Raw genomic sequence first — 14,172 nt, 5'->3', positions numbered from 1 at the left:
GGCATTCCTGGAAACTTCAGTCAGCGACCAGGACTTCTTTGGGTTTAATACCGCTCTTCTACACAAGCCAAAATAAACCTTTGGCTCTTGTCAAGCAAGTAAACCAGCCAGATTCCTGGAGTTGCTGGAGATAAGACATGGAAGCCATAAGAAATACAACTTCATATTAAAGAGTGCCTGGTGCCCTAAAGGCCTCTTGTCTAAAATCACGGATTTACACAGTACTTTAGCCTTTGAATCACTTGCATAGTTCTCTCCCTCTCATTTTTATACACTGCTAAAGACACGGATTTTAAAATCACTGCATAATCTTGACTTCTTTCCCAGAAGGAAAGGAGCAAAGCAGCCAGCAGACAAATGCAACTTTGGCTGAAGGGAAGATTCGCCTTTGCCAACTCCCTTGGGTTTTGTTCTCCCTATAATATCCATCATCTCCCTTTTCTTTTTCTTTTCTTGACAGAGTAGTTTGGCTAATTTGAAGATAGAGTTAAATGTAATTAACTGGCCCCCTAACAACAGCGTGCCAATTTAATTGGTAAGATTCCCTGTAGGGAAGGCATTTAATTAGAATGATTGAATCCCTATGAGGAAGCCACTGTCAATGGCAAACCAAAAACCCCTTTGCTCAGCACTTGCAGTTTTGGTTTTGCGTTCTCCCTTGTTTAACTGTTCTTTATTCCTCCAGGGATGACAGCAAGTTGTCCCCCTGTCCTGTAACCATCAAACTCCCCTGGGTTTTAAGCACTGGGGAAAGTCTGGGTACACATTAAAACCAGTGGTAGGACTCAGAAAGGAGAGTGTATTTTCAAGATGCCCAGATGCTGAACACCCAGCTTGAACCAGACTCAGCTAAAATCTGAGCCTGTCAGAAGAATCTGGTTCCAGTTGTGGGTACTCTGTCCTGCTGAAAACTCTGCCACATGTGCAACTGCTGAGCTCCATAATTCAGGAGGGCTTTTAATATTGAACAACTAAGAGGTGAAACAAAGGCGTCACTTAAGCATTATATTTTGAACAAATACTTCAATACATTTTAACTCTATCTTCTGCACTTCCTTACAGTAGCCATGGGTTTCCCTGAATGTTCTCAGTGCCACAGGCTCCATTTTAATATTGGATTTCTGTACACACATCCATCAGCTGAAAAACAAGCCCACTGCATTCCTGGATTCATTACCACAGCGAGCACAGTCCTAAGAGCCTCTCTCTTAGGCAGAAAGAAGAAAGTAAAGTATTATGAAAGAAGCCCAAGAACAATAGAAGTATTTGCACAAGTACTAGGGCACATGCCCTGGTAACACTTCAGATTTCCTTCTCTTCTCCCATTGCTCTTCAATGAAGCTTTTCCAGAAACTCTAGCTAAAAACCCAAACAGCAGGACTGGAGAACACATGCTGGGAATACCAGAGCTTTTCAGAGCAAAGGGCAGACCAAAATGCTGCCATCCCTTTGGTCCCATGGGACCAGAGATACCTCCACACTCTGAAGAGGACTCAGATCCCTGCTGTTATAACAGAGCCTAAGAAAACCACTTGAAGGTGAGGTCCCACTATGCAAGGCATCATCTTTGCAGACTGCAAGAATTGTTACCCTAAAAGCTGTGTAACCAGTGATGCATTGCTCTGAGGCCTAAGAGTTAAAGTCGTATCAGCAGAACTAGAAATAGACACTACATCTCCCAGTTCCCGCTCCAAGGGCCAAGTGTCTATACCAGAGGGATTTTTGAGGTTGCCTATTTAGCTATAAGCAACAGATAAGGCCTGGGGTTTTTTAATGCTTACAGAGCTTTGATGTGAGTTGTTCCAAAATGCTGCAGTAATACTAGGAATATGAATAGAAAGAAGGCTGTGGGGACTTTTTTCCTTTATGTAAAAATTTATCTGATGCATCAAGGAGGAAATTGGAAACCACTCAAAACCCCTGTAGAGAAAGAAAGTAATTATAAAACTAAGGATGCAGTCTGTGCACTCTGCTGACTATGACACAGTATTATAAGCAAAGAGAACACATTATTAAAAAATAGATCAGACTCCAAACCATATGCGCTAGCCGACAGACAGACATTATTAGCGATTGTGTCTGTGTAACCACAGGTCTACTCTACTAGCTAGATTCTGCAGTCTTTACTCAGGCAAGCCATTTTTCACGTCAGCATCTCCAGACAGCATTTTGGCCCAAGCGGGGGACGGAATAAAATTGTTCATGTACACATGAACATAGCTAAGATTCCCCCCAGCCCGTGTGCTCAAGCATTAGGTGACAACAAACCCCATATGCACCAAACCTGTATATCAGTGATGGATGCAGCAGAAGAACATACAGGCTGGCTTTTAAACAGGTCTCCTTAGTGGACTCTGGCTAGATTATGCTAAAGTTAAAAGAATGCCCAAGTTTGAGCCATGCAACATCTCTCTGTGCATTAAGAAGTCATAGCCCCATCTTACTGGAAGAACTCCTGCTCTGAGATAGTGCTTGTGTGCAAGAGGTGGTTGAGCCCTGCATGTGCAGAATCGCTTGAGCAGTTCATTTCTCCATCCTTTCCCTGCTTGGAGGCACTGAGCCGGAAGAGGCTGGAGCAACGCAGGGCAAGTTCCAAAGCATCCAGCCAGCATCGGCCTGTGAAAACAAGAGGAATTATTTAAGCACAGGAGAGTAAATAAGACAATTCATGCATTGCTTCGCAAAAGCTTCTTGCCTGGGAGTAAAGCTCATTGTAATTCAGGAAGTCACTGTGTACAATAATGTATTTTTCATATATATCGTCCCTAGGTTATCTTGCCAGAAATGGTGTGATTTAGTGGCTGCATGAGTGATATGTCTGCACAGGTAATACAGTGGGAAGCTCACCCCAAGTCCCCCCCTTCCCTAAGACCATTGCTTCCTCTGATCTCCCGCAACCTCTTCACATTCCCTTTTGCCCCTTTCTGATTTTGTCCGAGATGCAGGAAATGTGTACATGCACGATGCTTTCAAAACACCTAGCAGCTCATGTCTGCAAGTAATACTTCCCAAAAAGACATTCAGCATTTGGCACCCCCACCACACACGCTACCCAAAGGCAGGGAGATACCGAGGCACTGCACTGCGCAGGAGAGGCCCCTGCTTGGTATGGGATCTCTGAACTACAAGCCGGCTTGGCGGTCCCAAGCAGGGTGTAGTGCTGCAGTAACAATCATGCCGAACAAGAGCCAGGATGATCAATACTTGCCAGAGTGATTAAGACTAGAGGGAGTTGCTTGTCAGGCTGTTTATTTTTCCTCTTTCTCTGTATTTTTTTCCCTTTTCTCCATTCCTTCTCCCTGCCCAGTCCATCAGATAATCTGGGTGGAGCATCAGTTTTTCTTATCTTGCCACAAAAAAATCTTTACCTGAAGCTCTACTTTGCAAATACCAGAAACTGTAAGCGTGGCACAGAGACGAGACAAACTGCAGTTCCTATGCACAGCCTCACTGGATTTTCTTAAGCCCTGCATAGGTCCCACAGGCAGGCAGAAAATGAAAAGCACGGGAATCCAAACTGACCCTTGGCTCCTTTTACAATGATCATTACAAGTCTACAAAGCTGTGTGTTAGTGTTAAAGCCCAACCACGACAATGCTGGAGTCGCTGTATTCTTGTAAGCACCTGAAAATAGCCTGCTTCTGTAGTGCAGTCATTAATGAGGCCAGGACATCTGCAAATTGGCTGAACATTCAAGAATTAAAGTATCAAGAGAGTTATCCTCTAATTTCAAGCATGTAAAACAGAGCTCTTTATTACACTCCTCAGAATATATTTTGCAATAATTAGAAGTATGCTTGAGAGGCAGTGAAGAAAACAAAAGGATTTTGCCCTAGCCATGGCAAGCGCTGCAAACAGGTTTTCCCTGGACCATGTTCATTCTTAGATCCCATTTGTGAAATGTTTCCATTACATTCAATTCTATCACACACTTAGCATCAAGCATATACATAAATCTCACTGGGATCCTGCTTGTTCTCTTGGGCAGAATGCCTATCAACTTCAATATGTCCAAAATTTGGCTCTATTAGAAGATTAACGAGAGTTTAAAAAGAAATCCAGATCATATATATATAAAGAAATGTTGATAAATTTGAGTGGTTTTCAGTGCTTGCTTTGATACAAAGCTGCAACCAGTAAAAGAGAGAAAAAAAACCCAAAAGTTTGAAGAATTGCACTTGAACACTGAGCCACAAACACCACAGAGCCCAGTCATTTATTCTAATTTTATCCCATAAATTCCTTCAGCATCAGCTTATGATTTAATAATAAAATCACACATAATGGTTAATAAAAGATTAGGAAGGTTGAAAGCTGTTGAAATAGATTTCACACTATTTTGTATTTAGCAAATATTCTTGCATTAAGGCTTTACACGCAGAGATTTATTCCCTTCTCGCCATGCGGAGGATTTGCATGGATAACCCATTAGAGTTAATGGCTGTGCTGAGCACAAATCCACTTCCTCCTACATAACCCCTCTCCCCCAAATCCACCAAGATGAAAACCCGTTTCAGGCTATTCCATACAAGGGAGCACACTCCTGCTTAGGCTCACCTCCGTTGACTTTCCTCTCTCTTTACCTTTGCTTTTCTTTTCCAGTTCCGCAGAGTAAGGACTGCATGATTTGACGTTTGGAAATGCTGCATATGTCAAGATATTTTTATATTCGATGGACTTGTAAAATCAGGTGCTTTGATAGGCAGCTTGATTTGTAGCAGCATGAGCACTTTGGAGCAGCAATGGAGGTCAGCTCCTCAGTGCCCTGCAGCACTCACATACAGACATTGTCTTATGACGGTTACGGCAATGCAATGGCTACGTTTACGCCTTCTAATGAGGGCGGCAAGGGTGACCCCAAAGTCTCCCTCAACCAGCTCCCATACTGTGCCCCTGCAGCCCACCGCTCCCTGGGGCTGTAGCGGAGCAGGCCACGCTGGCCACGACCCCACAGGCAGCTCTCTTACCCCCCAACTGCCACCGCCACAGGGATTCACTAGTAATAACATGAGCTTACAGGGTTGGTCAAACCTTTGGGGTCCACCATATTACCAGAGGAAATTTCTACATAACATATCTAGGCTTTTTATCTCTTTAGATAACTCTCTGGAAGGGGTTATGAGTAACTTGAATCTTTTTTGAAGCTTTCATTTTAATATTCCAAGGCAGAGACACAAAGCTTTAGAGGAACTTGCTGTGCATTAGCAGTCAGCATTACTTGTGCCCCCCAGAACACAGAAACGGCATCAGTGTACACCCTTGTATTCATTTCTAACAGAAATTGAATTCAAGGGATGCACAGCATCCCCAAACTAAGAAACGGGCCTTCAGCCATCAGGTGGTGCTGTGAATCCAAACAAATACATGCCACAAAACCAGATGTAAAATACGGGATTTCCTCTGCAAATGAAAAGGCTACATTCTCTGCCCGTCAACGGTGTGATAATTGTAGCATACCACTGTAAAATCGTACCCTCTCAATTTCAGGGATTGCACACAAGATAAACCTGTTTCATTGCTAGAGGCCTACCTGAAATGTTTTTACATTTGAGTGATCTTGCTATTGAGTAATAGTCGTCTTTATTGTGAAAACGATACAGAAAATACTAGCATTTGCATTACTTAATTGCTTACGCAACAAGTCTACTCACTCCCTCAGGAACTGCAGAAGGGGAAAAAAGTATGTGGTCACATAATTAAAGGCTGTCATCTATAGTCACAGTAGTCTGCATGAAGGCTTCATGGTTACCTTAATTCTCACATTTTCTAATTTTGAATGGTTGACTCAAGTCGGGTTTTTTGTATGCAAGGCCATCAGAGAAGGATGAAAAATGTGGGTTCTTCAGAGAGGAATGGCAGCCCAATATGATGCAAATAAAGGAAGCAAAAAAGAGCTGCGAAAGAGTTACACTGGTATTCCTTTAGAAGGTTTGAGGTTTTTAAAGCTGCAATGTAAAACACTGCAATCGATTATCAGTTACCATTTTCCACAAATTGTGGCTTAAAACAAGCATATGTTTAAATTCTGAAGGAAAGCTCAAGAACATATTGTCAGCCTATGACAGAATCTCCCCATAGGCTTTTAAGCTCTTTTTATATCAAATGAAAAAAAAAAAAAAAAGCAGGCAGTATGCTATTCAGCTTTGAAATTCTTTACAGTCACCATCATTTCACCTAGAACAACTCATAATTTGACGTGCCAAGTCTATCTGCCACATTTTGCAAGAGCTGATCACAGAGGAGCCAGCCAATATTGTCTCAGCACTGACCAATAACAAAAATCTGCTTGAGATGGAATCACATCATCTCACACCAAAATCTCAGCCCAGGACTATACTTTTTTCCATTGCATTCTTGTAGCTACATAACGGCTGGGATGAATCTCTTGCTGATTAAGACTTCAAAAGCCTCACACCTAGTAACCATACATTCCTCCAGAGAGGCATCACTAAGGGAATGTTATTCTTCTTGAATTATTAAAGTCACCCAGCTTTTGACCTCATGCCTCACACTTACAAGATAGATGCTTTTAAAAATCAACCTGAAGTAGACTGTCACCTGGAAACGATGAATTCTTGCTCAAGTGCACACAAATCACGAATGATGAGGAAGAAGCTGATTTGGTTCAGTCAGTGAACATTAAGGTCATTGTATTCAGCTGACTGCTTATTTTGCTGTACCACTTGGGTGCCTGCGTGCATGATTTCTTACACTTTGGCTGTCAAGCCCCAAGGATGCAATCCCTCAACTAGTTGCAGGTGCAATTTATGTACCAAGCTAAATGAAGTCTGGTTGCAAATGCTTGAATTTTAAACTGCTGTGAAAGGTCTTTAGGAATATGAAGGGCAGACGTAAAGCCAAGAAGGTAACTTCTATTTTTTCCAGTATTGCCAGGATCCAGTGATATATTTCATTGTGAACTTGGTTTCAAATTGCAGTCTTCTTCCTGGTTCCTTGCTTCTGTGCGTGACCCTTATTTCAATAATCTAATTTCCCCCCCAGATCTGAGCATCCATTTTGGGGGAAGGGCCAGATGCCTAGCAAAGAAACAACAACACGGCAAGCCAGACCATCAGGCTTTCCACACAACTCCATCCACATCAGGCAATGGAGACTACCCAAAGCATGCCTGAAGGAGGGGACAGACATAAGGAACACAATGTAAGTGTGGTTTGTTAAGCCTTTAACCCTTGGTGATCTGCCACTTTGAATTCCCCTAGTAACCCCTTCGGTGGCCGTGCCTGTGGCAAGGTGGAGATCTGCACTGTAAGATTTAAGCAGATGGCTCAAAGTGTCTAGGAGGTCTGGGGCACTGGTTTGGAGATCTAAGGGGCAGCCCCAGAATGGTCTGGGCAGGAAGCTCGGGACAGGTTTAAACTACTAATTTTAAGCCACTCATCGGCATAAATCTGAAATGCATACACAGTCACTGGTTTGGAAAAAGCAATTTTCTTTTCTGAAACTGGCAAGAAAGAAAGACCCTATGTTTGTACAGGTTGAGCCCTGTAGGCTGACATGACCTTCCAGATGTCTTTAAAACACATCACAAAGCAGACTGCTGCTGCGGTCTGTGAATGTGAAATCTACTGTAGCTTGGCAGTGGATCTGCAGGCTGTCCAGAAGTCAGGACCTTAAATCCTACCAACAGTCTGTCACAGATGGCACGGCAGAGGGGAAAAAGGGGATTCTGAAATGCTGAGAGAAAAAGTAGGGCATGTAGCTGCTGATCATGATATAGTTCCCTGGATAGCAGAATTGTACATCTAACATATGCTGCAATTCAATATTCCCCAGCGAGTCAGAGGCCTCCACGAATTACTGTTAAATTTACCAAATGCTCTGCAGTTCATTTTCCACCAGTAACATGGGAGACTGCATTAAGAAGAACACGGTCAGGACACCTCCTCAGAGATGCTGTAGATTCACACAATATTGTATCTACGGAGGAGACACAAACGTACTACAAATACACGCTAACATTATGCAAGGGAACAGATTCCACCTGCCCCATTTGTGTCAGCTAGCTTAGCTCATTTTACCTTAATCCCCTGTCTTCTTGACCATAACTGCATCCTCTCTACCTGTCCAGTGCATTAAAGAAATGACACAAACTCAGGTAACACCCTCTTGGAGATGCCTCTTTACAACAGGTAAAGCTATATAACAGTCTACAACCACTTCAGTAGTGTCATCTGGGCTTAAAATCAAATTGTATTAATTGCAAATTAAAAGCCTTAATTTGCTGCAGTTTACACAGATTTCTTTAAATGTAACAGTTTCTATTCCTTGTGACCTTGTCTGCATACATTTTACACCACCTACTGACGTTAATACCATTTCCAAGTCACTCATCTCTGAGTGTGACACCCATGTGTTTGGCCATTTGTCAGCACGTCTACACCGCTCAACGGAGCGGATACCCCCAGACTGCTCCCACAAAGGCTAACTAATTAACAAAAGGAGCATAGCTCAGTTACCATGCCAGGACAGCTCTTGTGTTTGGGAGGGAGGCTAGCCTGAGTGTACGAGCTGTTCTTCCCTCTTGTCTGCAGATTCACATCCTTCCCTTCCTGCACAAGGTACAGCCACTGCTCACAGCTCACTGACTGTGAAGTCAAATACTCTCATTCAGCTGCAAATTACACCATTTTTCATGCTAGTATTTCTGGTGCAATATTATATCAAATTTTTTGTGAAGTCCACTGCTACACGGACAGATCCCAACGCTTCGCTTCAAATCAGCTGTCACGGTCACCTCCTCAGATTCTCAGGATCCACCAGACATAATGTGGGCGCTCCAAACCTGTGCAGGTGCTCTAGGGCATTGCTAATGCTGTTCAAGGGCATATATTATTTTATCCTTAACCAAAGGCCGCCCCTAGTTATTTTCTATGTACACGTTTACGATATTGGATTGAGAGGTATCTCAGTTCCTCCTCCTTCCCTTGATCACATTAGCTTTCCATCTAACCTTAAGACCCTACTGTAGAGAAGCAGCAAAGTAAAGGAAAATCATACTAAATCCTAAAGTAACTCTACTTTGATCTGCCTGGCCTCTGCATGCTTCCCAGGAATCTTGGCCAATACCTTGGCTTTAAAAATAGGTTCCAGTAACTCACTATTTTAAGCTCTTATGATACCAGAGACATGGGCAGAAAACTTCCCACAGGCATTAAAATATTGAAAATTCTCATGTGCCAGATATGGTCCCTTTTGTGCTTTCTCAGCATGTGGTGTATGACCCAGACAGAGGGATCACAGCTAGAAAAGTCTTACCTCCGATGATCTCTTTGGAGCTATTGCTAGTTTGGGAGCCTTTATGGGTAAGGTTAGTTAGAACAAATCTAAAGCTATTCTAACTCCACATAACTGGCCTATGGCAGTTGTAAAAAGAGAGAGTAGAAGTTCAGCCACAGGTCTCGTTGCCAGGCTGGCGTTAAGGCTTAATCATTAAGTTTCCACCAGAATGAAAGTTTTCATTTAGAAGACAGCTGAAATGCCAGAAAAAAGTACTTTATGAGACAGCAATTTGTCTTGAACACATACAATGACCACATTGGTCCCTTTGCACATTTTCTAATTAAGTTAATGGAAAGTAAAGTTACATGGATCTCTAAGGAAATAATAATTTAGAAAATCTGGACAGTTGTTGAAGCTATTTGGTTGCCTAAGAACTCTGTGGGACTGTTCCATATATCTATTCTGCAGGCTGTCTGTATAAACAGGGTTTGAAATGCCTGTAATTTAGCAGCTCTACCCCAACAACACTTTTTTTCCCAGGAGACTATTGTATCAATGTATCTGTTTCTAGACAGGTGATATTGGAGTCGGGTTGGAATCCTGTATTCCTTTACACAAATAAGCTGTACTGTTCCTACTGTTCCATAAGCTACAAAAGCATAATATTCAAAGAAATAGTTGTTCTTCTATGGCTCTGTACAAGTTCCACTTGTTTTCATATAATTTCACTACATTGGCACCTGCAAGCACCTTTCAGTGTTGAGATGGTATCCCTCACTATGAACAGCCCTCTTTGCATGGTACTGGGAAGAATAGCGCACCAAGCCTGTAATGAAAGAAGGTTTCCTCCTATTCTAAGTGCTGTGTCAAAGGTGCATTTGTCATTGTCCCATTTCCAGCCTTTAGGAATATGTAAAACTTAAATCACTGGACCAGAAGGACACTGCTTTCAAAGCCCACTGTGCTCGATAAAAAAATCCTTGTGTCCTTAAAGTTACTCTAGATGAGACCCAAAGGAGCACATGGACTACATGAGCACCCTTGGTGGGGTAGGTGAAAAATATCCATAAAATAACAGCCTGGGTTAATTTGCTATGGCAAAAAAAAATTACAGTAGTCTGAAGGTCAAATGGAATGAAAACATGTTTTTAATCTTCTTATCTACTTATAAATCACTGATATTTTAGGTCCGCTAAAGTAATTTATAGAGATTTTCACATAGCAAGCTGGCATGCCTGTTGTATATTGACCTAAATTTACCTTCCATAATTTTGTGAATTCCCATAATGGTATTTTACATGTGGAGACACCAGCATCTGGGCCTGCTATACCGTAAACCATGGTACAGCAAGTTTACAGGTGAATTCTGGTGATTGAGAGACATCTATCAACAGTTCTTCAATATTACCGTGCCATTTTCCTCCAACAGATCCCTACCTAGTGTAAGACATAGGTAGATAACCCACTAAAGTCTCTGCTGAACTGAGGAAACAGTTAAGCCCTGCTCTCATCCCAATTTTGGGATCAACTCCTTTCATCCTTTAGTATATACTGACTTAGTTTTTTCCCCAGCTGCAAGCCTAGGTCCTTCTTCCATACACATGACCAGAAAGGTTCACTGAGGAATATGAAATGTGCCTGTTGTCTGCTTGACCTATTCTGACCATTGCTAACGAACATCATCTCAAGCTGGGTGAGCCTCCATTTTTTCCTTTATATACTAATTTTTTTTGCATCTACCTATTTTCTTAACTAGCACGGAGTATGAAATCTGGAGAAAGCAAACAAAGACCAACACTTACCATCTGATTCAGAGGCTGCTCTGAAAATCAAGTAGCTGCTGGGAAGAGGCTGAGTGATCGAACCAACATTTTCTCCCTTTGGGCCCTGGAAATGCACACAGACAAAAAGACGTAAGGCACAGAAGATACAATAGACCATTCAACATCTTTCTACCCTTCCTGGGCAGAATGTGTATGTTTGTGATAGGAAAGAAGAAAGGAGCAGATGGAGTAATTTAGAGAGACTCATTAGTAATCACGATATTGCTGCTGCAGCTCCAAAGCAGTAGTGAGCTCTGATGTAAACGGGGCTTGGTCTAACCTATGCTCAGCCCAAAACCTACTCTGTTTATTCAGATCCTCAGGAATGGAAGAATCTCACTCCTGTTGCTTGGGACAGAAACAGTCAAATATTTGCTATTAGCCATCTTTGAGCAACACCTGAACGGACTGTTCCATGCGGTGCACATCAAGCCTGTCTGCAGCCTGACACACTAGCAATGAAACACCCTTTATGTGTCACCATAACAGTGGCAGAGCCCACACCCTGTGCTGTGAGCACCTCTAGCAGAGAGATGATGGCAGCTTTTCTGGAAGGAAACAAAGGGGAAACTCCATCCCACAAACCTGTCTGTGGGAAAGGAGGAGACAGGGAAAACCACAGGCTGAGGACCAAAGGTCTCCCAGCATGGGCACGTGCTGCTGGGTTGCAGACCTTCATCTCTACATCCAGACGCTTTAAGAACCTTTATGCCATGGTGCCTGGGGTGGCGGCCACTTCAGGCTTTAACAAAACCAAGCTTTGTTTGTTTATGTTGCCTTTAGTTTAGAAGCTGTGGCAAAAATATTATAGTGTCTTGTAAACATGCTGCCACAATCCCTTCAGCATGACCCTCCAGGAATTATTCCCAGGGAGGCAGAGTCCATCTTGGATTAGGCACTTCTTTGAGCAGAACCACAGGCTCCCATCTTGATCTCCTCCCTGTTTTTTCCTGTCTTGGGCTCCAGAAGCTGCTAAGAAAAAGCAGTTCCTGTACTTAGTGAGCTCAGCTTTATACTCTGCATGGTATGGACTTTATGCCATGACCTGGCTGAAATAAATAGGAGTCCCTCCTCCTCCCTTGCATTTCCAAAATGACCCAGCCTACTTCAGTTCCTTCTCTTCTTCACTTTGTAACAAACAACATGAAAGCAGATCCTTTTTCAAATATGCAGCCATCATGTCAGAAATAAATGCAGAGCAGAAAACATCACCAATGCTCGCATGACCACTATGCCAACTGCAGGGTGGAACAAGCAGTTTTCTCCAGGATGCTCATATAGAGATTTCCTTGAGTTTGTAGAGAATACAACACAATGCTGAAAATCTGTAGGCAAATTTTTGCAGTTTGAGTAAGACTCTCCTCCCTTACATGGGCCTTTATAGTATCCCATCCTGCTCCTTGAAAGAAGGACTGCTCCCTAACGTTAGTTTGTAAGCAGGGAAACTGTGACTGCTACTGAAAACTGCTCCTGTATACAAGTGTCTGGCAGCTAAATGGTGGCTTTATCTGGATTTTTGTTTTTGAGTTCCACTCAGAAAACCAAAATTTGCAAAGAATGAAGAGTGCAAGCATAGGACAAGCATCAAATTGTATCTGAGTCTATGCCACGAAGATGCAGTGCTGACAAGACAACAGTCTCCAGTCTAGCTTCTTGTCTTCACATCTGCAGGGTTATTGTGCTGCCAGGAGAAATCGGGATCCTCGTTACTCGCTTCTTTTTCCCCTCCCCTCTCCCACAAGAGGTTCACAAAATTAAGACTGTTTAAAGGCTTAATAGTCAGGACTGGCAAAGTTGAAATTTGATTAGTAAACCAGAGCAGAGCAGCTTAAGACATTACTAGTGACATTAATGCAATCAGGCATCATTCCCAACAGCATTTTTCCTTTCAGTAGCTTGCAGCCGAGCAGGGTGTTCAAGAACTGTTGATAACACCATTACTTGTGTTTTCAGGGCAGAGGTTGATATTTGCTCTGTTGGAGGAAAAACCCCACAACCAAACAGTACGGATCCAGAGAACCATTATTAAAAAAAACAGGGGGAGAAGGGAAGGAGGGGATAACACAAGGTTTTAACAGACATTTAGGCATGTGGATAAACACAAGAAGTAACCAGGTCACTCTGTCAAGGAAACGTATTCAATAGTGAGGCATGCTTATACATGGAGGGGGCTGTTTCCCACAGAAAGAAGAGGAGAAGAAGAAAAGAAAGGAGGCCATAAAAATAAAGTCAACATCTCCACAGAGAAAATGAGGTTCTGTATCTGCATGGCAGAGTTGATGCTTTCTGGCTCCCAGCCTTTGAGCATCATGCCTGTCTGAAGTCTAAGACACCCAAGACAATGACCACCTCTCACTAGAAGTGAATGTTATCCCTGCCACACTAGGACCCAGAGCTCAGCTGCAGCCTCTAGACAGTACAAATAAGACAGGATCATCTTCAGATCATTCCTGTCTTTACATTGGATTTGAGACTCAAAAGGCATTATCAAACAGGGGTTGATTAGGCTTTGAAAAATGGATTGGACTTACACTGTTTTAGATAGTATGACAAGACATCTAGTCTTGGAAAGCCATAAAACAAAGCTTAAAAAAGGGGAAGAAATCCTTTTCATTAACCGTGCTGTGAATAACTGTAAGCAGAAGATGAAACTGCATTGTATTATGGAGTAGAACAAACAACTGTAAAAGCAGCAGCACAAGCCCATTACTAGAACTTTTTTCTTTAAAGGCATGACTCAAAAGTTCTTAAAATCAACAAAATTCGAATTATATGTATTCCCAGATTCAGTGGGTCTGACCCCAACTCATTTAGCACTCTAAATAAATATCAGAACAAGCTGCAGTCAATAAAAGCCTTCCCACACCACGCTGTTCAGCTAGCTTCTCAGCAAGCTCACAGGGAAATACGAACTAGTCCAGGACATTTTTTTGCGACAGCCAGGCAAACTCTGCCAGCTGATAGCCCTACGCTCCCTCTGCGAAGCAAGAGGACAGACACCCACACCCTCACATTAATTACTAGGTTGGCATTCCCCAGTCTCCTGCAGTCATCTCGGCAAAAAGTCTCTTCCCTGAAGCAGCGTGGGATTAAACTGCCTTCACACGAT

The 14,172-nt window shown here is 42.7% G+C and overlaps 1 protein-coding gene across 3 annotated transcripts in view; it reads right to left on the bottom strand.

Annotated features, from left to right (window-relative positions):
* The window catches only part of OSBPL5 (oxysterol binding protein like 5), a 61,138-nt gene that overhangs the window by 24,932 nt on the left and 22,034 nt on the right, over positions 1-14,172 (bottom strand). For all 3 annotated transcript variants that reach the window (XM_059825694.1, XM_009812070.2, XM_009812071.2), the window contains 2 exons: positions 11,043-11,127; positions 2,445-2,616 (listed from right to left, as the gene is read on the bottom strand). In XM_059825694.1, the coding sequence (XP_059681677.1) occupies positions 2,445-2,616; positions 11,043-11,127 (257 nt within the window). The remainder of the gene's footprint in view (positions 1-2,444; positions 2,617-11,042; positions 11,128-14,172) is intronic.

The sequence above is a fragment of the Gavia stellata genome, chromosome 17 (genome assembly GCF_030936135.1).
Source record: "Gavia stellata isolate bGavSte3 chromosome 17, bGavSte3.hap2, whole genome shotgun sequence".
NCBI classification, from domain to species: domain Eukaryota; kingdom Metazoa; phylum Chordata; class Aves; order Gaviiformes; family Gaviidae; genus Gavia; species Gavia stellata.
This window is presented reverse-complemented; position numbering and strand designations above follow the sequence as displayed.